Genomic DNA, 23,052 nt, shown 5'->3' with positions numbered 1-23,052 from the left:
TGGTTTATACTTATAAATCACGGATAATTGGTCATTTATATCATACACTAAGATAAGATAGATATTTGGTACGGATTATTATATACATATACATGGGTTATTTTTGTGTGACAAAGTTAAAAGGTAATAACAATAGTGTATTTAGGAAAGTCTAAGGTTTATCTATACAAGGAAGCTGTCCGTTTCATTTCACTCCATGACTTGTGGAGAAGCGGTGGGATTTGGTAAGTTTATACTTCCTCCCACTCCTTTCTGAATGTGTAAATCAAACAGACTATACACTGACAATTGCTTTTCATTATCTGTAAATACTAGTTTATTTCTGTCTGTTTGCTTGTTTGTATGTTCATGTCTTTTGTTTAACATGTTCAAAATGAATATCAATACCAATCATGACAAAATCTATCTCAGGACACTTCTCATTAGTTCTATCAGTCAGAATGACCCTTAAAGGAATAAAAATGGAAGAATTATTTTTAACTAATTTTCAATCGAAGCATCTAAAAAGTGCAGGGTTTGGTTGGTGGCGTGTCAAAAAATTGTTGCTGAAGGAATTTCCAATATGGCCTTTAGTATTTCTTTTTCTAAACTAGTGGCATCAATCTCATTCTATCAGGACACAATCAGTCACTAACCAGCGTATGACTTTATATTGAATATTCATCAACCAGGATCGATTCATGTTTGAAAAAGATTTCCTGACGGCTCGTTACTTAAAACTTTCTTCAAGCTTTTGACAAGTTCGAATTTACTTTTTAAGCAGACTCCTTATTCTACCGAAATTACGGCCAACTTTTGTAGATACCTCTCTTTTTATTCATTTCAGTGTGTAATGGCCATAATTGGTTTTCAGACACTTCTCCACAAGACCTCCATGACGGTGCCAGCCTCCGGTTGCTAGGAGATTGGTGACATAACCACAAAACCTCTTCACTTCTTCTCTAAATATGAATTTTAAATGCATCCTCACCCTGCTCTGCACTGTGCTCCGCTGAGCATTAATCCGTGTTTCTGGCAAATTACAAGTGAATTTACATCTACCCACTCCAGCTCCATTTAACACCGTGCTCCTAATAGCAGACAGGAGGGTTAATTGGGCACTGCCCGTCATCCTGCAGATTTAACACGGAGGCCAAGAGCCTGAGGAAAAAAAAACAACAAGAAGCTCTTAGGTAAATAATTGACTGGGAGCTTTACTGGAGGCTCGTGTGAGGAAGCTCGAGGCCTCTTCTGCGTGAACAGAACAAAAAGAGGGGAGAGAAAGCTAACCTGTTTTGCCTCAGAGGAGCTCTCTCAACAAGGGTGTGTTTCCTGGATGTGAGGGTAAATCAGAATGACTTTAACTCCTGGCCTACTTTCCCTTTTCCCCCTCTCGTCCAGGGAGCCTTTGAAAGTTTTTTTTTTCTTTTTTCAACTGTCCAATTGTTGCATGTTATTTATTTAGCAGCTATCTTAACACAGAGGCAACATTAGAGAAATGTTTGGTTGAACTTCGGACATCACAACAGTTGACCAGTAAATTGTAGTTGTTGTCTTCGTCTCATGTCTCCACAAGCGTCCTCACATTAAGGCTGCTACAGTAAACTAAAACTAGGTGTGAAACTAGAATTACTACTTCTCCGTTGTACGCCTCCACAAACCAGTCAAGTTCCAGTTACAGTAACATCCATGTCTGTGACAACATGGATGCTTCACACATATCTTCCCCCCGGCAGCACAATCAGCAAAGTTTCAAGATTAGAGTCACCAATTCAGTATCTGACCAAATATCTCCCCTTCTGTTCCTGAGATATGACATTGAGTGATGTCACAGCAAAGTTGACCTTCAACCTTTTCAATATCAAACGTCTTCACTTCATCATTTTATCCTGTTAGACATTTGTGGAAAAGTCTGCCATAATTAACATATGAATTCATGAGTTACGGCCAAAAACATGTTTTGTGAGGTCACGGTGACCTTGACCCTGACCTTTGAACACAAAAGTCTAAGTGGACGTTTGTGCCAAATTTGAGAAAAGTCTCTCAAGGCCTTCTTGAGATATTCATGAGAATGTAACCGATGCAAGGTCACAGTGACCTTGACTTTAACTACCAAAATCTAATCAGGTAACTGTTGAGCTGAGTGGACGTTTGTGCCAAATTTGGAGAATTTCCCTCAAGGCCTTCAAAAGAATGGGATGGGACAAACTGGATGGACAACCAGAAAACATAATGCCTCCAGCCACAGCTATCGCCGGTGTGGAGCAATAATGAAAACTAACTGAAATTATATTGATTATTAATATTGAAATAAAATAAAGATACACAGGAAATGTCTTCAATTTGAGTCTTTTTGTCAGTTTGGTCAAATGTGTCAACACTACAAAATGAGGAAGCATTAATGCATCTGTTTATTGCGACTGGATATATACGTGACTGTGAGTCAAATGTCTTCACAAAGTGTCGTGTTTGTATTGTAATACCTGTTCTGCACTTTTTTCTCCTGACTAATACTCCCTGTATTAAAACAAAATACTGAAACTAGTACGAAACTCAAACTAAACATTTTTAAACAATAAAAATGAAACTAAAATAAGAAAACCCACTCTAGAAACTAACTGATCTGAACTAAAAACAAAAATTATAGGAAATTATAGGGGTTTAAGATCAAAATCATGGTTGGGCGTTGTCATGTCACATATTTAATGACGTGACACGAGGATGTGATGATAAATACGTAACTTAGAATAACCAAATGTTGACTTTTGGTTTCACACAGGACACAAACAGCAGTGTCCCAGGTGAAAGTCCTGTGTTTGTCTGACCCGTCCATCCACCCCGCCCTCTCCCCTATGAGGACTTTGTCACTCTTTACACAACATCACCTGACATCCTCCTTTGCTCCTGACAGCCAGCAGCACATGGGTCACGCTGGCTCATGATTACCTGGCTTAAATATGAATTACAGTGAATTACTTTCCGTAGCTGTACGTATAAAAAGTCAAACAGAACAGCCTGATATCCATCACCTTGATTCTCTTCCAACTTTCTTAATATTTGAATAAATAAGCTGAGTGAATAACTCGCTGCTCACCTTCAGAGAAAACTCTGATTCAAAACTGTTTAATCTGCAGCTCCAAACACAAAGTATTTAAAAAAAAAAAAAAAAAAGTTTATGTTTCCGACACCTTCATGGTGTGAAATTACAAAACCAGCCTTAGGGTCAGTCAGCACATAAATGCAATGCCTTAGAGAATCACCTCGACAAAATATCTTATCATACCCAAGGTCGTTAACGTTTGCTGATGAAAACATATTCCTACATGGCTGTTTTATTCTCCTCACAGGAAACATACAGCACTAAGAGTCTATTAAGGCAAATAATAACACTGAGTATGACTCCATATTCTACTGAGGCAACTTTATCTATCCAGATATGTTGTAGGTTACAGCCACGCAGTGACGTCGTATCAAAGAGAGAATGGAATCCTGTGAAATAATGATTATGAATTACATAATGATGAATTCATCAGATCTGAAATAAATTATTTGAGAATAAATTGTTTGTATTATAGCACCAGCCATCTCAGTGTGAATGTTGGAGTGCTTCACAATTGATTTTGTCCCTCACATCTTGACCTAGATTTTACATACTAAAAACACACAAAAAAAATTGATCCAAAAAGATAAAAATCTCTAAATGTAGAAGCATAACAAAATATATCCTACCACTCCATAAGTTATTTGAACTATGTATATATTTACTATATTCAGAATCACCACACATAACGTAGCGCTGCTGCAAAAATATTCTGGCTATTATGGTTTTTATTTTAGATCTATACAAATACAGGATTATGCAAACAACGATCTCCTGCAGGAGACGGGAAAATTCTGTCGTAATTATGGCAAACTACTACGTTTGCACAGCATGCAACTTAAAGTGACATAAGGTCATGATGTGATGACAGGGAAGACAGACGTGTGGCCTCTCTACTGCAAAAAGAATGAATGTTCTGTCTACTATGGTTTCTATTTCATATCAATGTAAATACAGGATTATGCAAAGAATGACCTCTGTAGCCATTATAGGGAAATATCAGTGCAATTACAATGACTAACGGCTTGTATGGTAATGTAACGTAGGGTCATGACATGATGACAGGGAAGACAGAAGTCTTAGTTTTCTGCTGCAAAAAGAATCAAAGCTCGAGATGTTATGGTTTTTATTTCAGATCCACTGAAACAGGATCATGCAAACAACTTCCACTGGATGTCAGTTTTTTAAAGGGTGAATTTATATTGAAATCAAACTTGAAATTAATATGAAGTCGTTAAAATTTAAGGGTTAAAGGTATTATTTGACTAAACTTCTTACATTTGACTTTAAAATCCTGATCTTGAAAAGAAGTTTGTTGGTTATTCATTGTGAAAGCCAAAAATGTGAAAACTGAATTAGGAGTGATTAACTGTGCAGCTCAGGCAGCATTTTCAGTTTCATGTTTCACATTCATACTGAGCCTCTGCAGGAGACATTCAAGACACTCAGCTCTTTGCTAAAGGGCACCACGGAGCTAGTTGTTAAAGGAGGAAATCTATTTCTTATTCAATTTCCCGACCCAGACTCTCAGAGCCAGAACAGGATCAAACCAGAGACCCTCCGGTAAAAAAGCTCGCTTTTTTCCTCTCGCTTCCACAGAGCCAGTGTAACAGGAAGAAAAACGTTAGCTCGGGGCACGTCTAACCAAGTGTCCTGCCCGTTCTCCCTCGCCACGCTCTCCCTACCTCAGGAGGTATTTTAGTACAAGTAGGATTAAGCTTGTATATCCCGGCCCCTAGCTGTCATGCTGGGGATTATGATGCTGAGGGGAGGAGTGCTGGGTGGTGATGTATGCTTCCGTTTGCTGGTGCCCTGTGAAAGGTGTGCTGGGCGAGCCAGGCAGGCTGGCAGGCTGAGAGACTGGAGGGCAGTGAGGAGGTGGGGGTGGGGGGACCCTACACGCTAACGGCGTTCGGCTAGCGTCCAAACGCTGAGCGCGAAGAGCTGCGGCTCTCCAGAGGAGGTAGATTGAATTCTGCTTTTTTGGAGAGTTGAGAGGCAGCTTATTTTCTCAGGAAGAGATGATGACAGTTATTAACAAGCCGTCTGTGGGAGCTATACTTTAAAGGAAAAGTTATTTTTTCTCTGTCTGGGTCTCATTTATGTAGTTTTCCTGATCAGTGAAATGACACATGGTTCTTTCCTGTGGATGACTATAGTGTTTCAGCTGCATACTCTGCTATGCATTACTGCGATTATTCTTTTTTTTAAAAAACAACCAAAATGATTAAAAAGATGAGAGTCTCATCTATAGATTGCACATATTTATATTCATGTACTTTATCATAGTCCTGCTATTCCCTGAAAGTTCTACGTAGTATTTGTGTCTCACAAGTGGCTGGTGAAAGGTCAAACACAAGCCCCTTTTAAGCTGCTGTTATGCCGCCTCGCTGTTCTTTCTAAGAGGTATAATCGCAGAATGGGGGGATGGAGTTGCCGTGCCTTTAAGGTGGCAGCTGAGGTCGTAAGAGTGCCGAATCTACTTCTGTATAAACGGGAGAGCTGGCAGCACGGGACCATGGGCCGGACGGGCGTGACGTTTTGACGACGTGTTATTCGTGCAACCCAAAGCAAATGATTTCTAAATTAGCTGATAGCAGTTAGTGGCTAACTCAAAAAAAGAAAAACAGCAGCCGTAAAATGTCTGCACATATGGAAAATGATGAGGTCCAGGAGTTCTTTACCCTCCGATCAGAGGATAAGATCAGCTGCTCTATGACAGAGACTGTAAATAACTGTTGTTGCCATGGTATGCCATTGTTATTGTTCAGACAGTGCTGCCGACCAAATGTTAGAAGTCACACTACAGGCCAATGCTGTTGTTTCAAATGTCATGTCCGTCACGCCTCTTTACATTCTGCGATGCCAGAATGCCGTGTGAAATCCCACACAGGACTGACCTGATGCTGGCGTTCGTAGCGGCTCTATCGCTGTGTAAAAAGGGCTACAGATTGTGTTTACTACCTGTCTGCTTTGACTGTGTCTCCAGTTAAATTAATACATTAACTAATTGAAGTAAAAAAAAACAAAAAAAACTGAGAATAAGACCCAAGTGCTGACACAACCTCACATACATGTTTCCAGGACTAACCTCTGTCTAACTCTCCTGCAGAGCCCCAACATGACTGTGTCCAATCCCAAGTGACCAATCAGAGGAGCAGGCAGTCAGGACGAAGGGCTGTAAATTGAGCGCCACTCATTAAAGTGACATTAATGGTATTATTGAGCGCGGAGGAAAAAATGAATCACAGAGAAATTGGCACAGGAGCGGAGCGGTAAAAGGGGCTTGGCAGAGCTCCAGGCAGCAGGCAGAACCTGGATAATGTCAGGAGCACATCCAGCCGCAGGAGCAGGACTACGCCGAGACAGAAGTGACCTCAGTTATACTGTAAATGACGAACAGTTAGAAACTGCACCCTCTCTGTGTTACCTGCATCATGTCAGGAATAGACTGGGCCCTGGCGCACACAGCGTGTCTGCAATTGCACGCTTGTTTCTGTAGTGTTGCTGATGCAGACGCTTTCAGCCAGGCAGCCGACTGCTCAGAGGCATGCTCCCAACGTGTTGATTATTATCATAAAGCATGATTTCCCCCTGTGATATCGGTTGCTATGCCAACTTCTGTGAAAACTAAGGACTTAGTTAGCACTCCTCTCCCTCTGTTGTTTATTCTTGTACATTAGTGAAGTTGCAGAGGCATCACAAACACTGTATTAAAGCCATAATACTCCCGAGGATGCTCCTCACTGTAATGACTGTAACTCCAGGTGAATAACCACAGTGACGCATACCCTATCTCGTGTTACACTGCTTTTTCTAAGGATTTCTGACTCACACTGTTATACATAGTCCCTTTTTTATTAAAACAAGATATGAAATGTGTTAGGACAGGGGGACCATGTCACACAGCATCCAGTTTCAAAAATGTCTCGAAATGGACACCTTGCCCCAGAACAATCCTGACTCTTATTCTTTGAAAATGAGGAAAGGTGATTTTCAGTGGAAACGGAAATTAGATAAAGCTAAAAAATCAGTTGCTTAATCAATTTATCACATAATACTAGTGTTGGCCTCCCTCCATTAGCTTCCTGTCCATCTATAATTTATTTGAAGATTTTTTAGCTTGCATTTAAGGTTTTAAATTGTCTGGCGCCTCCTTATCTAGCAGAACTTCGGTGTCTTCATACTCCAGTTAGAGCCCTGAGGCCAGCTGATCAGATGCTCCAGGATGTTTCGAGACAAGACACATAAACAGTGGCGACCAAGCCTTTGCAATAGCCAGGAGCGTCCCATTAAGTGACAGAAAGGTTTTTGTCGTTGCAGAAGACCCATTTCTTTTCGTTCGTGTATGATTGATTTGAGCTCAACACCCAAACTGACTTCACTCTGTGTTGCACTACAACTTGTTCTCCATTAAGTTTATTGTTTTCTTTTGTTCCTTTTGTCTTTTGCTTCTGTTTTCATCTGTTTCGGTATCTTGTTCCTGTTCAGCTCTTCAGTCAACTGCGGTTTTCTTAAAAGTACAAATCTACAAATAAAGTTTGACTTGACTTGAGTAACAGAAATTAATCCACAACTATTTTGATGCTTTTTAAGCAAAAATGGTAAAAAAAGAAGTTGAGTTCCTCTAAAACATTTTTTCTGACCAAACTATTAATTGATCAAACAAGAAAATACTAATTAGTTGCAGCCCTAGTTTTTAAAGTCTGTCAGTCAGCTCGGCCTCTCTGCCCTACTTTTCCTTGCTCAGTCACACACCATCAGAGGGGGTTGTGGGTAGTGATTTGGTGGGTGGGGGGAGGTGCTGTTGGTAAGAGGTGAAGTGGAGGAGGTAAAGGGGTGGGGATGGTGAAGGCGAGTGCTCTGTGAGTAGTCAGGTCGCCATGAGCAGCCGGAGAAACTCCGGCGGTCCGGACAGCGGCAGCAGCAGGGTACCAACATGAGGAGGGGGCGGGTTACACAGAGGAGGGGGAGGGGACGGTACTCACTGACAGCCTATAGTTCTGCATCATTTTATCAAACTCCTCGTCAATTTTTTTGTATTTCTCCTCAGTGCGGGGGGTGAGGGAGAAGGGCTCCTCGGGGTCTGGGCTCTCAGAGTCCCGGTGCTCTTTCTTGTTCAGAGCCTTCGTTCCCCAAACAAAGAAGAAGACGGCAGACAGAGAGATAGAGAGGTAGATAGAGACAGAGAAGAAGAAGAGAAAGTGTAGGTTAGATAAGGTGATATAAGTGTGATGGTACTCACGCCGTAGCGTTTGAAGAGGCTGTCCAGGTCCTCGGTCTTGCGGTACTTCTCTTCGTTTAGCGGGCTTTGGTCGATGGAGTCGTCTCCGTCGGGCTCGGGGCTGTTGCAGCCGTTAAAGCCTTTCTTTCGCAACGTCTGAAGCGGTCAGAGAAGGGTAGAGGAGGAGAAGGAGGAGGCACATTTACATGTCATTTTTCATGCACACTCTGTGTTAACCACTTTACCATTTTTTAAAGACAGTTCATGAGGTCATTTTCATTTCACACAAACAAATGACCATCTTGATTGCACCATATCTGCTGACTCCCACACTGTTCATTGTATAAAGATGAAGCCATAAAAGTCAGATGAAGCATTTTCACCCTGGCAATGACACACAAGTTTTTTTTTTGTTTTTTTTTTCTAGCAGCGCCTTGAAGAAGCAGAGAAAGAGCCCCACAGAAAGCACATTCTTAACCTCTGATAATCTTCGATTGATTTCTGAGGTCAACGATCATAACACCTGCCGCCCACGTGAAAGCAAGCTATTACTACCGAATCTGCACTCGCTCACCCGGCAGGTGCTCTCGGGAAGTCATGGATCAAAAGGGTGAAGAAAACACTGACTGAAATTCCAAATGGAGAAAGCTTGAAAGGATGTGGTGGTAGAAAACAAGCACCCCCATTTCACCAAGTGATCAGGATGTGCTGTAGCTGCCTGCAGCACTTTCACAGGATGAGGAACTATGTATAAACCTGAGGTGCATGTCAGAAGACACACTGAAGCATCACACCTCCAAACACACGGGCTAATTAACAGTGTTAGTAATTGGTGTGAAGCTTTGCTCCGAGGAAAGTGGAAAGTGAAAGGGTAATGGGTGAGTTAGGAAGCACGTGGTGGTGTTAGCGCCGCGGCTAGCGGCAGTCAGGTTGTGACAATGTTAGCACACTTTGAAAAGGGCGAGAAGAGAAATAGGGAGAGCGGAGGAGGGAGAGAGACACAGAGAGAGAGGCTCTTATTTTGAGAGGATTCTGCTAAACGAGATTTGCTGTTAAGTAGCTTTGCCCAGTGGGCCCTTGACCACACAGCCAAGCAGATAGATCCTCACAGCAAAATGGATCTGAAACTGGAGCTGTTAGCCTTCTGTGGTCCAAATACAAGCTTTAGCCCTGAGTAGCGTAAGAAAAAAGAAGAAGAAAATCCCTTGCCTTGAAATCTATCAGCAAAGGGAAACAGACTGTAGTACAATGCAAAAAAAATCTCCATCTCATCAAGTCCTTTGAATCTGTAACTGAAAACCTGACTGTCACTGAACAAGTAAAGAAAGACAAATATTAGATCCCGACCCCAACAGAAATGACCATCTGTATTTTGAAACAGGAATGAGGCATGAATCAAAAAAAAGATTAGACTTGACTTAAGCTAGAATTACAGCTTTGTGGTTGTATGCCCCCATGAACCAGTCAAGTTTCTCTTATAGTTCACATCCATGTCTGTGAAAACATGGATGCTTCACACACAGCTTCCCCCCAACAACACAGAAGATCTATACAATCAGCACAGTTTCAAGATCAGAGTCACCAATTCAGTATCTGACCAAACGTCTCCCCTTCTGCTCCTGAGATGTGACTTAGAAATGAGACAGATCTCAGTGACCTTGACCTTCGACCACCAAATTCTAATCTGTTCATTTGTGTGAACGGGAACGTTTGTGCCAAAGCTGGAAAAATTCCCTAAAGATGTTCCTGAGATAATGAGATGAGACAGACAGATGGATGCACGGACATCTCAGAAACATAAAGCCTCCGCCTCCACAACTACTGAACCTTTCCATGTTAAAGGTTGTTTCATAAATGTGTATAATTGACTTTGTGCTCATTCAAAGGTGGTGTAGTGAAGGGCAGTTTAGTTATTTTTTATGATGAAGATTTCTTGGTTTCCCTGGTACAAAAGGAGGGATAAATAACAACAAAAGCAAAATAAACAACACAGAAGAATGCCACATTAGGTGCCTCTCTTATTGTAACAGTTAATGGCTTCATAGATTAACCATGAGAAACAAAGTATTCTAAGATGATATTCAATACTTGACACACCCTATCGTTTCTTTAATTAATTATGCTGTGTCAAGTGTGACTGCAGTCTGGTGGTGGTCTGATTAAAACATAAGCACATGTTCCATGTCTCCCACTGCGCACAATCACTGCTAAGTGAGGATGATTCAACTACATGCAATTCAGCCGCGGAAGAGGAGCCGGCGGGAACTCGTACCTGCAAGAGCTCCCGACAAAACCCCGAGGAGGAGGAGACAGAGACTCTTTTAATTTGGGATAAATTAGCCTTAAATCCACCAAACAGGTGAGGGCAGGAGGGTAATGATGCCACTTGGATGTCAGGGTAAAGAGACTTTCAGTTTTAATAACAATAGCGCTCTTTGATATGAATCTCATTAAAACTGGAAGCCATTATTATTATCGCAGTGTCAAAGCGCCGTTTTATCTACCCACAGAAATGGGTTATTAGACAGATTTGTTCCAACACGGAGACAGTCGCCTGATTCAGCTGTTGAGTCTCACCAGAACAAGTCAGCGCTCTGATCTGCAGCTTAATGCAAATTTTACGCACAGAAGCCGCCACCGCGCGCTTTGTTGTCCACAGTTCATAGAAAACACGCTCGGCGGTGGCAGCTGGTGTGCAGATATGTGTGTGTTCTGACCTAAAAAAATCCAGAGAATGAAAGAACCATAGAGGAAAATAAAATAAATAAACAACATGACAATGAGGGCATGTGACAGAGGGCTGCATGGAGGACGTGATGGAGGCATGGACCTCCTGCCCCCCCGCTGTCAGGACACAAAGAGATAAAGAGCCTGCAGACAAAACTGTTATGGCACCGGAGCCATGTCGGTGCATCGATCACATGCACACACACATACTACTTGTGAGGACCGTCAGTGACATGATTCTGGTATTTACCTTCCCTGACCCTGATGTTAACCAACACAACCTCAGGTCTAACCCCAACTCCACCCTTATTTAATCATTTTGGATGGGGTGCCATCTTGGAACATGTATCCAGTTCCTTTAACACATTCATATGAACCTCTGGTGGATGTTTACAACAGTTTGGGTACTAATTTTCCCACATTTCATCTTCCAAATCAGTGTGTGTATTCTGGAAGGTTCTGATCATCTGACTCTCTGTGCTTCTTCACCCTGATCTCAGAAAACAAATGGTGAGTACAGTGTTACAATGATTGATTCAAATCATGGCAAAAACATGAAAAAAGACGCCTCTGAGTAAACTGGAATAGTTCTTTGATCTTTAAACCAACTTTTTCCCCCTGATCTAGTCTGACTCACTGGATATAGACTGTGGCTGTGAGCCTGCCATTTGCTGGCTATCTAGCCCTGTGTTCTTCCTCCCCTCTGTTATCTGCATGTTTCGTTTTCAAAATCCCCTTTGCTACAGGAAACGACAACAACAAAGTCTGAGCTCACAACCTACACACTGAAAATGTCAAGTTTTGATGAAGATTTGGTGCAATAAGTCACACCTGCTTTGATCTTTCTGTGAATTGTTGTAAAGATCTACAATAAATAAAACAGCTTGTGAACGCGCCTCAAAAGCCCAGACTACGACTCACAGGACTCTCAAGCCCGATGATGCTCTGTTTTCTGACATGGCCAGTCAGAGCTTATTTGCCAAATCTTTCAAAGCATCTCCAGTCAAACTATACCTGAAACCAGTTGTTTTGGGCGCTGGGGTTTCGTTCCTGGACTGTCCCAATTCCCCACCAGATCAGCTAACTTTTTGTTGTCGCTCCCCTCCCAGTCAGCATGAGCTAACACATCAGCAGCGCTAACAACCAACACTGAGCTTTTAAACAGCCCCATTAAACTCACACAGACACCGCAACAGCTTGACGCTGTCATTAAATCCATTAATGACCATTTTGTGGCGTTAGCTGTGTGATGCGAACAGTTAGCCCTGTCACTGTGTGTGTTCCCGCTGACTCTGACTGAGGTTACCATCGTTGCATCTTTGCCCTAGCACCACCCTGGATGATTGTGATTGGTTTAGAGAAACAAAAACAAGCCAAAGCACTTTTCTCCTCTTCATCAAAATAGCGATATGATGATGTCAGACTTTTCTCAAGATCTGTAGATTGGTGTGGCTATGTGAGACTATCCCCAGTGCGATCGTTTTTACATCCAGTGTCTTTTTCAAAATCTAACTTTGTACAACATCTGCACAGAAAGGTGTCATGATTTCAAATCAGCATCTATCGCAATGAGCTTTTGATTTCCATCATTGGGATCAAACACAGGATTAGCAAATCTGCCTTTCTGTTCACTTTCCACACCCGCCTACTAGCACGCATCAGAAAAATAAGGGAAAGATCATGGTTATGTCAGATAAACTATGGTTAGTCAGCACATGGTAAGAAAAAATAACTTAAGGCACTCATGCTTGGAGCAGGAACAAATGTACTTGAATCAAGTTAAAAAGCCTTCATTCGAAAAACATGGTTATTTGCATTAAAACACAGACCAGTTCTGACTCTGAAGCAGGGATTGACGCTAACTTTTTCCCAAGGAGCACATGTGCACCTAAGTTGAAAAAGTAAGGAGCGCACAAAGAACTTTAGGGGCACAATGTAAATTGATCAAATAATGTGTTTTCTGTAATAAACGTGATGCAAATAGACATTTACAAACAAAATTATTTACGGAGCAGGCTTCCCCGGAGGTCCGCCGCTTTTCCTGGTCCCTGTTCTCCGCCACACTTTGACTTATTCCCACCCAGCCGACAGCCTGGTCGTGGAGAACAGTCCCTAACTGCGGGGAAAACTGAGCAGGCTTCCCCAGAGGTCCGCCGCTTAACTCGGTCCGTCTCCTCCACACTTTGACTTATTTCCACCCTGCCGACAGTGGGACTTATATTCGTTGTGCCGACAGTGGCTTGGAAAACCGCCCATAACCGTGTCACACGGGGAAGAGGGAAGGCGGCTGGAGTTCCTCCAACATTTGCGGTTAGATTATCATATTTTCTTATTGACAAAAATATAGGCTGCTTCGGCTGATTTTTTTATGCGTACATGTGCCCCTTAATATTTTTTACAGTTCGCACACACCTATTTTTAGTCGCATATGCGAGTGAAACACTCGCACTGTAGAGCGCTGCCCTAAGGTCTTCTTCAGGGAGCAGAAAGGTTATATTTAGTTTAAGGTTAGGATTAGGCAACTAAAACACTTGGAAAAGATTAGGAAAAGATCATTGTCATGGTTCAGAGAAAGGCAAACATTAATTGCAGGTCTCTGACAGGACATGAACTCCACATGAAAAGTCAGACTCGATCCATCTGCCACCCTGACCTCCTCACTCTGACATCCCACCCACGTCCTGCACTGACACTAAACACTTGTACTCGATGTAAATCATGAAGTACAGAATCATCCAATACGGACTAAATCCTGAAGGATAAAAAAGATCCTTTCAGGGAATCGAGGATCAGATTGAATGTCCTCACATTCCAGCACTGTCCTCACTTTACCACAATGTCCTCTCTCTGGAGGTCTAAAACAGAAAGTGATCACACATGACCCATCCTTGTTACACAGTCTCCATGTTTGTGCACTCACACACACACACACTTGATGTATTTTGACATCACAAGCCTTCCTCTCGCTCTCTGTCATGTAAACACAACTGATATTTTGTGAACATTACACTGCAAACATGGGTATCTCTCCCTTTTCTCTGTCTCAGTTTCTCTTTGTTTCACGGCTCCAACATTTTGTGTTAAATTACAGTACGTTCACACATGCATGCACACACACACACACACACACACACACACTGTAGTCCACTGATCAGCTTGTCTCTCAGTCAGTCAGCCATCTGTTCACCTGTCCGCTGCCTCTCTCCCTCTCTGTCTCACTCTATTGTGTTGCCAGGGTAAGAATACCCTGCAGAGCACCGCGCCGGCCTCTGACTGGCTGGGGCTGCTGACAAGCCCCGCCCCCCTGCCTCCCTCCCTTCCTTCCCCTCTGGCTCGCATGCTCGCCCACCCGCCTGTCCGCCCGACCTCTGTTTCCAGCTCTCCATGAAACGCTGCTGCTGCTGCTGCTGCTCTCTCCTCTCATCTCTCGGCCCACCACCTCTAACGCAGCTCTCTCTCTGTCTCACATGAAAGTGCAAAGTCTCACACTCGTCCTTCTGTGTTTTTTGCCCTTAACATCTCTCCCTCTTTCTGTAATGTCTCCATATGCGAGTTTCCCTGGTCGCCCATTTCCTGTCATCCTCCCTCTCCCTCTCGTCTTTTTCCCACCACTCTCTCTGTCTCTGTCCTCTTTTGCCCTCCTCTCTCTGTTGACCCGTTCCCAGAGCTTCCCCGCCGTATTTTCTATTTTCTCTCTCCTCTGCTCTGGTTATCAAACCTCAATACTCTTTAATATCCACTAAAAAGCGTCTGTCACACTGAAAATCAAAACATTTCAAGTCATGGAAACTTCTGTCGTCTCTGCAGAGCTCGGTGGCACAGAGGATGTTTTGTGCTTCATCATCGCACCTTATGCACCTAATGTCATCCTGTTTCTTCATGTTCAAATAGATGTGTTTTCTTTCTACTCTGCTCACGACTATCGCATGCATGTCCATCCTGGAACAGGGATCTCTTCTCTGTTATGGCTGATGTACAAGGGGCACAGATGCATTGTGTCACATAGCCGGGGTGAAGCAGGGTTTTTTACCTGCTACACAGACTCAGCGTGTGGCCGGTGCCAGCTTTAATGTGTGTGTACTGAGTTTTGCCAAGTTATAAAGCAGCTGGTTATGCAGGGTTTGAAGGCACAGGCTACATTAACTGGTGCCGAATTAATTAACAGGATTGTTTAAACAACAGGATGAATTGAGTTAATTGATTTATTTTAATGTGAAAAGTAAAAACATCCACACTCTGATAGAACCAGGAATTTACTGGAATCATTTTTAAAATGGAGTTTTTACCTGTTGGTGGGCCTTGAAAAGAAAAAAGTAGAATTACTGGCTTGTGGTTGTAAACCTCCACGCACCAGTCAAGTTTCTCTTACAGTTTACATCCATGTCTGTGAAAACATAGATGCTTCACACACAGAAGATGGATACAATCAGCACAGTTTCAAGATTAGAGTCACCAGTACAGCATCTGACCAAAGTCTCCCCTTTTGTTCCTGAGATATGATGCTAAATAATGGCCAGAAAAGTGTTTTGCAGGACATTATGATGTCACAGTGAAGCTGACCTTTGACCTTTTGGATATTTAAAGTCATCACTTCATCATTTTATCCTGTTAGACATTTCTGGGAAAATTTGCAATAAAAACAGAGTATGAATTCTTTGGTTTTGGCCAAAATGTCTTGTGAAGTCACGGTGACCTTGACCTTTAATCACCAAATTTGAATAAGTTTTATTATTGAGTGCAAGTGGACGTTTGTGCCAAATTTGAGGAAATTCTCTCTAGGCCTTCTTGAAATAAGGCGTTCACAATAATGAGGCAGATAAGGCCACATTGACCTTGATCTATGACCACCAAAATGCATTCACTTCATCACTGAGTCCAGGTGGACGTTTGTGCCAAATTTGAGGAAATTCTCTCTAGGCCTTCTTGAAATAAGGCGTTCACAAAAACGAGGCAGCTAAGGCCACAATGACCTTGACCTATGACCACCAAAATGCATTCACTTCATCACTGAGTCCAGGTGGACGTTTGTGCCAAATTTAAAAAAAAAAAAAAAAATTCCCTCAAGGCATTCATGAGATATCACGTGCACTAGAACGGGACGGATACCCCCAAAACATAATGCCTTCAGCCTCAGTTATCGCTGCAGCAGAGGTATAAAAACAGAACAGCTGCATGAAACTAGAGAAGAGCAGTGTGATGCCTGCGCAGCTTCTGTGGTCAGTGTGGCCGCTTCAGATGATTAGAATGGAAGTGGTCTACTGTTGCAGATGTGTCGCACTGAGTCCGTGCCCCATATATTTCAGCTGTGCTCCCCCTAAGGTTTCTTCTCTCTTTCTTTTAAGGTTCCCAGAAAGTAATTAGGTATCTAAATCGAGGGTCTAAGGAAAGAAGGGGTCCTAAAATATTAAGACTGTGAAACCCTCTGAGGCTGATTTGTGACTTTGGGCCAGATAAATAAAACTGACTGACTAAAAGTTGGCATGACTGTCTGCTCACATTTCTAATGCTGTGTTTTTTCATCTTTCATAATAATGTTCCTGATTTAAATCAAAAATTTTGCCAATTTCTCTATTTTATATCAGCAAAGACTAAAATAAAAATCTTGTATGGCAGCTTGAGAAATTTGGCTTCTCTTGAAAAAACAAACAAACAAAAAAAAAACAGGTTCTGTAGAAAAACACATTTATATTTCTCAAAGTAAGGTGTTGAAAAGTATTGTTTTGGTATCTGTGCAGAAACCCAGGTTGTCATGTTGGCCACTTGCCTGATAAGACCCAGTTGGCTCGAAACATTGCCTTTTTTCAGTCCAATAAAGTTTTGGGAGTTTTAATTGTTAAGCGTGAAGATACTCCCCATTGTTTCCTACATATGCATCTTTGTGTGTTTGTGCATGTGTGTGTTGTTTATGAGTTTTTCTGGATAATGACTGTGTACTTTATATTGAGTCTCTGCTGCCCGGCACAAAGCACAATGTAATGTTACGTCCCACTGTGGTGTATACTGCAGAAGTAAATCACACACATACACACATTCACACAGTCAGCACAGTTTCAAGGTTAGTCACCAACTCAGTATCTGACCAAATGTCTCCCCTTCTGTTCCTGAGATATGACGCTGAGTACCGTTAAGCCAGAAAAGTGTTTTTGCAGAACATGATGATGTCATCACTTCATTATTTTATCCTGTTTAGACATTTGTGTGGAGTTTTGTTTTAATTAGTGTAATAATTCTTGAATTATTGCTAAAAAAAAAAAAAAAAGTTTTGTGAGGTCACAGTGACCTTGACCTTTGACCAACAATCAGGTCATTCTTCAGCCAAGAGATTCCTTTAAAGTGTTTGTGAGATATGACATTCACAAGAACAAGACAGATGCCAGGTCACACTGATCTTGACCTTCGATCTATGACCACCAAATTATAACTTTGTCGTTGAGACCAGGGGAACGTTTGTGCCAAATTAAGAGAAATTTCCTCAAGGCATTTTTTAATCATCTCGTTTACAAGAATGGGATGTCAACCTGAAAACATAATGCTGCGGCTGTGGCTATCGTCAGCGTGGAGACATAAATATCTCATTTTATCGAGTCTTCTTTTGTCTCTTATTGATTCGTGATGAGTTCTATTTTGTGTACTCGCAGCTATCTTTTTTTAAAATTGTGAGTTTCTGTTTGGTAACCCATCACGTTACCCCTCCAGCTCTGACTGGAATTTTTTATCCATGAGGTTAATGGACCTCTGCTCCCATCGGCTCTTAGAGGCCTCAGGATGACTTGCTTGATTACAGAGGACGTCCCTCATCAGCTGCAGACGGCCAGTCAGCCAAAACTGATAATGTCATCTAAGCCCTGACTGGCTGAACAAAAAGCGTGACGGTCCATTAATAAAGACTTCTCTTTCAGAAAGGCTATTTATCTGTTTTTGTTGGGTTTTTTGAGGTGCTGTTCATTATTCACTATCTCCACATTATGAGAAAGTCTGGAAATGAGTCACTAATTTGTCAATCAAGGACTTTCAGTACTTAATATCTTTTTAATGGAGTCTTGGCCCCTTTTCATTGTAGAGCTATTAATCACTTTAAAAGAAGGGTCAAGACTTGGGAGCATTCAGAGTGTGTGGCACAGTGACGTCACCATGGCAGACATCTTTGTGAAGTCCTTGACCTTGAAATGCTGCAGAAATGCTGTTGCAATAATGAGAAATCACTTCCAATTAACCCTCCATCTCACTCACACCAGGCAGTGACAAATGATGACTCAACTTTGTACCTTGCCTCAGAATCAAACTGTTAATGAAGCTCAGAGCACAAATAAAAAGAAGTTTTAAAAAAATATATAGCGAGACTTGAAGGTTTTTTACGAGCCTGTTTTCTAAAATATAAACGGAATATATAGTACTTCATCGCTGTATGTGTCATCTCTGAACAGTTATAGGGGTGTTGTGATATAGCAGTATTAACGATAACCATGACACTTAAAATGAAATATTGATGTCATATTAACAAAATACACATGAAAATATTGTGTCAATAATCCAGTGCCTCTTAATCAATTCTGTTTCTTTATGTTCTTGCTTTGTCTCCCTCCCCCAATACCATCTGGTTGACTTTTTCACTATAAATCAAGTATAGTTTCTTTTTTTTGGTACACTTTTGTACAGTTATGGTTGCAGATGCTCTCTCCAACTCCCTACAATCATATTTTAAGTGCAATTCATTCGCCAAAAAAGAGACAAAACCTTCAACAGACAAAGTTTAGACAAAGTTGAATTTGACCGATAGGATTATTTATTTATTTATTTGAAGTTTTTTCTACAGAAATCGTGAACTCTTTTGGCTACAATAATTGTGTGGAGTAAAACTGATAATGTTTTGTAGGTTGGTGGTTTCGGGTTGATTCATGTAGGTTACTAAGGCCTGTTATGTACAAACTGTAGGGCTGCACGATTGTGGCTAAAATAATAATCCCGATTATTTTGATTGATATTGAGATCAGTGGGGCTGCCCCCGACTAAGGATTTTCCTAGTCGACCAATAGTCATCATTTGGGGCTATTAGTCGACTAGTCGCCCACATGTTTACGATATTAATGTAATTATTAACTTATATATTTTGGTCCTGTTTGCCATCTGTCTTGTCTTTTATTTTCTTTGCTTTATATTACTTGAACATTTTGTGAAAAACTGATGTATTTGATGATTTAACCAGCCACCAAAAAAATCTCTGTAAATCACAAAATTCCATATTTTAATTTTCTTAATTAGTAACATTTTCAATTATATTACTAAATCATATCTCACTACATTATGGTCTTCATGTTGTTTCTCTACATGACCAGGTACTGAGAATTATAAAACCCTTTAATAGTAATTAATTTCCTTTTTTCTTTCTATAAAAAGTCAAAACGTTAAAAAATGTGTGTAAACTCCTTATGATGTCATATAACACACCACATTTACCTGCACATAATGTCACTGCTGTCCTCAGGAAGACATGTTTATTGGTTAGAGCTTGTCAGGTTCGTCTTCCTGTGATAAAGGGCTGTTTAAATAAACCTTACTCCATTTAAACAAGTTTCAGTGAGAATAATCAGCTGACCTAGCCTGACCAATCATGTATGTACAGGGGCAGTTCATGCGGTGACCTCATCTAGACCAGATTAGGACGTCAGGATATGACAGGTGTTAGGAGGTCCTCAGAGTTTGGACAGCGAAACAGGATTATCTGAGAAGGAGCGTCACCAGGTAAACAGAAGCATCACCTTGAGTGTGCAGTGATATGGGGGCAATAGGTCTGAAAGAGGTTGGAAGTGAGTTTGTTTTGGGGTCATATAATTTTGTTGGAAGTTTTGAGGCGATCAAGGCGGCCGACAGAATCAGTTCCTTTAAGGGGCGAATCCTATCAAGTGGTGTTCTGAGATACGCAAGGCTCCCCTGGCCGCGACCCAGGAGGACTGGGGCGGTGCCCAAAGTGCTTCAGCGCCTGCGGCGAGGCTCGCTGGAGAGATCTGTCGTCATTGAGCTGCTTAAAAGAAAAAAGGGCATCCCCCTTCTCCGCCCATCTTGCTTTCTCTCCTCGCCTTATTCACCGCCGCCGCCGCTCTTTTAGCATTTCGCTCACTTGTGTTCCCTCTGTCCCTCGCTCTCTTCCTTTACTTGCCCTGATTGGGATCTGCAGTCAAGCGGATTAACACATTCTGGCAGGAAAGGCAGGCTGTCCACACACACACACACACACACACACACACACACACACACACACACAGACACACTCTTTCAAGCAGCACGTGCATCTCAGAGAGAGGCTGTGTGTGCATATGTATTGCCTCTCAGCCTTGCACTGGAGTGAAGGAATGTCTAACCATGTGACAAAGTCCATGCACGCACACACACACACACACACACAAACACACACAAACACAAACACCTTGATACAACTTAAGTGCTTCTAAGCAGACAGGGACTTTACTGTGTGCATGTACAGTACATGCAGGGTGACCGTACACAAACCACAACTCATGAGTGTGTATGTGCGTGCATGTGTGAGAGTGTGTGCGCATGTGTGCATGTTTGTGCCTGCGTGACTATATCCACACTTCATAATTTATACTGAAAAGCTCTTGCTTGGAGAGACTCACGGAGGCAGAGCAGCAAATGGGCACATTTTGTGACTATCCAATTACGTCTCTCCCTCTCGCTCCGTGTCACTCGGTGGGTCTCAGCTCCGTCCTCGACCAGCGACGTTACACCCTGTGCCACTGCAGATAATCTTGTGACTTTATTAATTATCACATAATTCATCCATACCGTCACATCGGCTGTTCTACTCTGAATTCCCCCTGAAAGTCCCGATGTAAAGAGTCTCTGTTACATGTGACCAGTCATGGTCTTTGAATGTACGACATGCTTCCATGTGACCCAAACACACAAGGAGAGGCTGCCAGAGAAACTTTGTGAAGAGTAAAACTCCTGCTAGATTAAAACACAGCGCTAGAAACAAATTTAAGGATTAATAAAAGAATACTTCACCTCCAAATGACCATGTGAATACCAATTACTCACCTTCTGTTAGACTGAGTTCATGAATAAAACTCACATGCCTCCACTGTGAATGAAGAATCCAAAAATGGAAATATTCTTGATGGACTTAAATTAAAGGGGGCAAAAACATCTGTTCACATGCAGTATAATCCAAGTTGCATTGATCCAGTCATGTTCAGTACTTCACAAACACTGATCGTAAACTGATCTGACAATAAAACTTCTTCAAAGCCAGACTCCATTGACAAAAACAGTAATTTTACCTCACTGAACACTGGAGCTGCTGGTCCACTGCTGCCTCCATCAGTTAGTTTGTTACTGTGTGACTTTGGTGAATCTGAACTAACCCTTTAAAGCACTTAAGTCACACAATAACACAAACAAACTAACTGATGGAGGCAGCAGTGGACCAGCAGCTCCAGTGTTCAGTGAGGAAAAATCACTGTTTTTGTCAATGGAGTCTGGCTGGAAGAGAGGACAGGTGGGTTTAATTTAACTCCTAGTTCAGTTCCCTGTCAGAAAGGACTGGATAAATGACACTTGGATTATACGGCACGAGTTGTGTGAGAGTTTGTGAACAGATGTTTCGACGTAGGTTTGCTGTTGTTAAACGTGGACCCCTATGACTTCAATTCATTAAGAATTTTCTCCATTTTTGGATTCTTCATTCACCGCGGCCGCATGCAGGAAACCCAAAGCTTTTTTCACAAATTCAACATTCAATTGTGGTGACTAACTGATACACAAATGGTCATTTAGGTGGTGAAGGGTTCCTTTAATACTGTGTTACGTGACCAATCAAGTAAAGGCCAACAATCAAACATTGACTTGGTCTCAGATAACTGCTCGTCTGTCCAAACAGAACTGTTGAGGAGAAAACAACTAATTAATTCAGATCAATTTTTTGCTTTGCAACTTTTTGATCAATGTAAAACAAACAGCTCTGAATATCAACACTTCCTGCCAATGTTTCACAGTAAAAGTCGGCTAGATGAAGTGAATGTTTTAAACAGATGGTCATGGTCATGTAATATTTTAATATTTCAATTGTATTTTGTTCCTGCTGCAGTTTTAAACATTGTTTTGTCAGATATCTGGCAGCGTATTACAGCTATGTTTTTCTCATATGTAGGTTTTGAGGAATTTTTCCAGTCCTGATGATTCAAAATGCCACCGCAAATGCAAAATACGAGGGATTAACGGAAAATGGTTGGCGCAGACAACACTAACACCCGCTTAACAACGAGGCGTGTGCTGCAGCACATCTGGTGAAGGGGACAGCTGAGGACAGACGCTGGAGAAAGTTGTTAAATGCCTCCTGGCCTACAGAGGGGACGGGTGGGGGCGGGAGGTGTACAGGAGTGCAGTATACAGGCCGGTATAGGAGGGAAGCTCCCATGTAGGACACACACACACACACACACACACACACACACACTCACTCACAGAAGCGACACACAACCGAGAGGCTAACCGGGACTGAATATTGTATGAGGCGTTCTCATGGGCTGCTGCAGAGCGTGCAAACAGAGAGAGGGAGGTGGACTTATGCGCACACACACACACACACACACACACACACGCACACGCACACACACACACATAAAGAGAGAGAGAAAGAGACAGAGTGACACACTTGAAAACACAAACACATGTACGCACACAAACAGGGCCAGTGGAGCTTGAGCTGATGTGGCCCGGAGCAGCCCAACGCCCTGCCAAGGCCCGCACACACACACACACACACACACACACACACACACACACACACACACACACACTCGTGCATACACTTAAGAGCCATCTGCAGCTGGAGATACAGCCTACAGAAAGGCTTTACTGCTGACACTCTGAGACAGACAGAAAGAGAGGGAGAAGAAAAGAAGGAGAAACGGACATGACCGAGTGAATCAGGAGATTAGGAGGCAGGAAAGAGACGAAGAAGAGGAAAAGGAAGAGAGGAAGTCACAGCGGAGGGGAAAATGTA

The 23,052-nt window shown here is 42.1% G+C and overlaps 1 protein-coding gene across 10 annotated transcripts in view; it reads right to left on the bottom strand.

The window, feature by feature from the left end:
• mef2d (myocyte enhancer factor 2d) overlaps positions 1–23,052 on the bottom strand; it is a 143,881-nt gene that overhangs the window by 49,155 nt on the left and 71,674 nt on the right. For 6 of the 10 annotated variants that reach the window (XM_049582763.1, XM_049582767.1, XM_049582768.1 and 3 more), the window contains exon 4: positions 8,068–8,205. The exons of 1 other annotated variant lie outside the window; for it this stretch is intronic. In XM_049582763.1, the coding sequence (XP_049438720.1) occupies positions 8,068–8,205 (138 nt within the window). Of the gene's footprint in view, positions 1–8,067; positions 8,206–8,324; positions 8,460–23,052 lie in introns of all 10 variants that reach the window. 3 more of the 10 variants (XM_049582764.1, XM_049582770.1, XM_049582773.1) reach the window with 1 other exon arrangement.

Source organism: Epinephelus fuscoguttatus, linkage group LG8, assembly GCF_011397635.1.
Source record: "Epinephelus fuscoguttatus linkage group LG8, E.fuscoguttatus.final_Chr_v1".
NCBI classification, from domain to species: Eukaryota; Metazoa; Chordata; class Actinopteri; order Perciformes; family Serranidae; genus Epinephelus; species Epinephelus fuscoguttatus.
The sequence above is the reverse complement of the archived record's forward strand: the minus strand, read 5'-3'. Positions and strand labels throughout refer to the sequence as shown.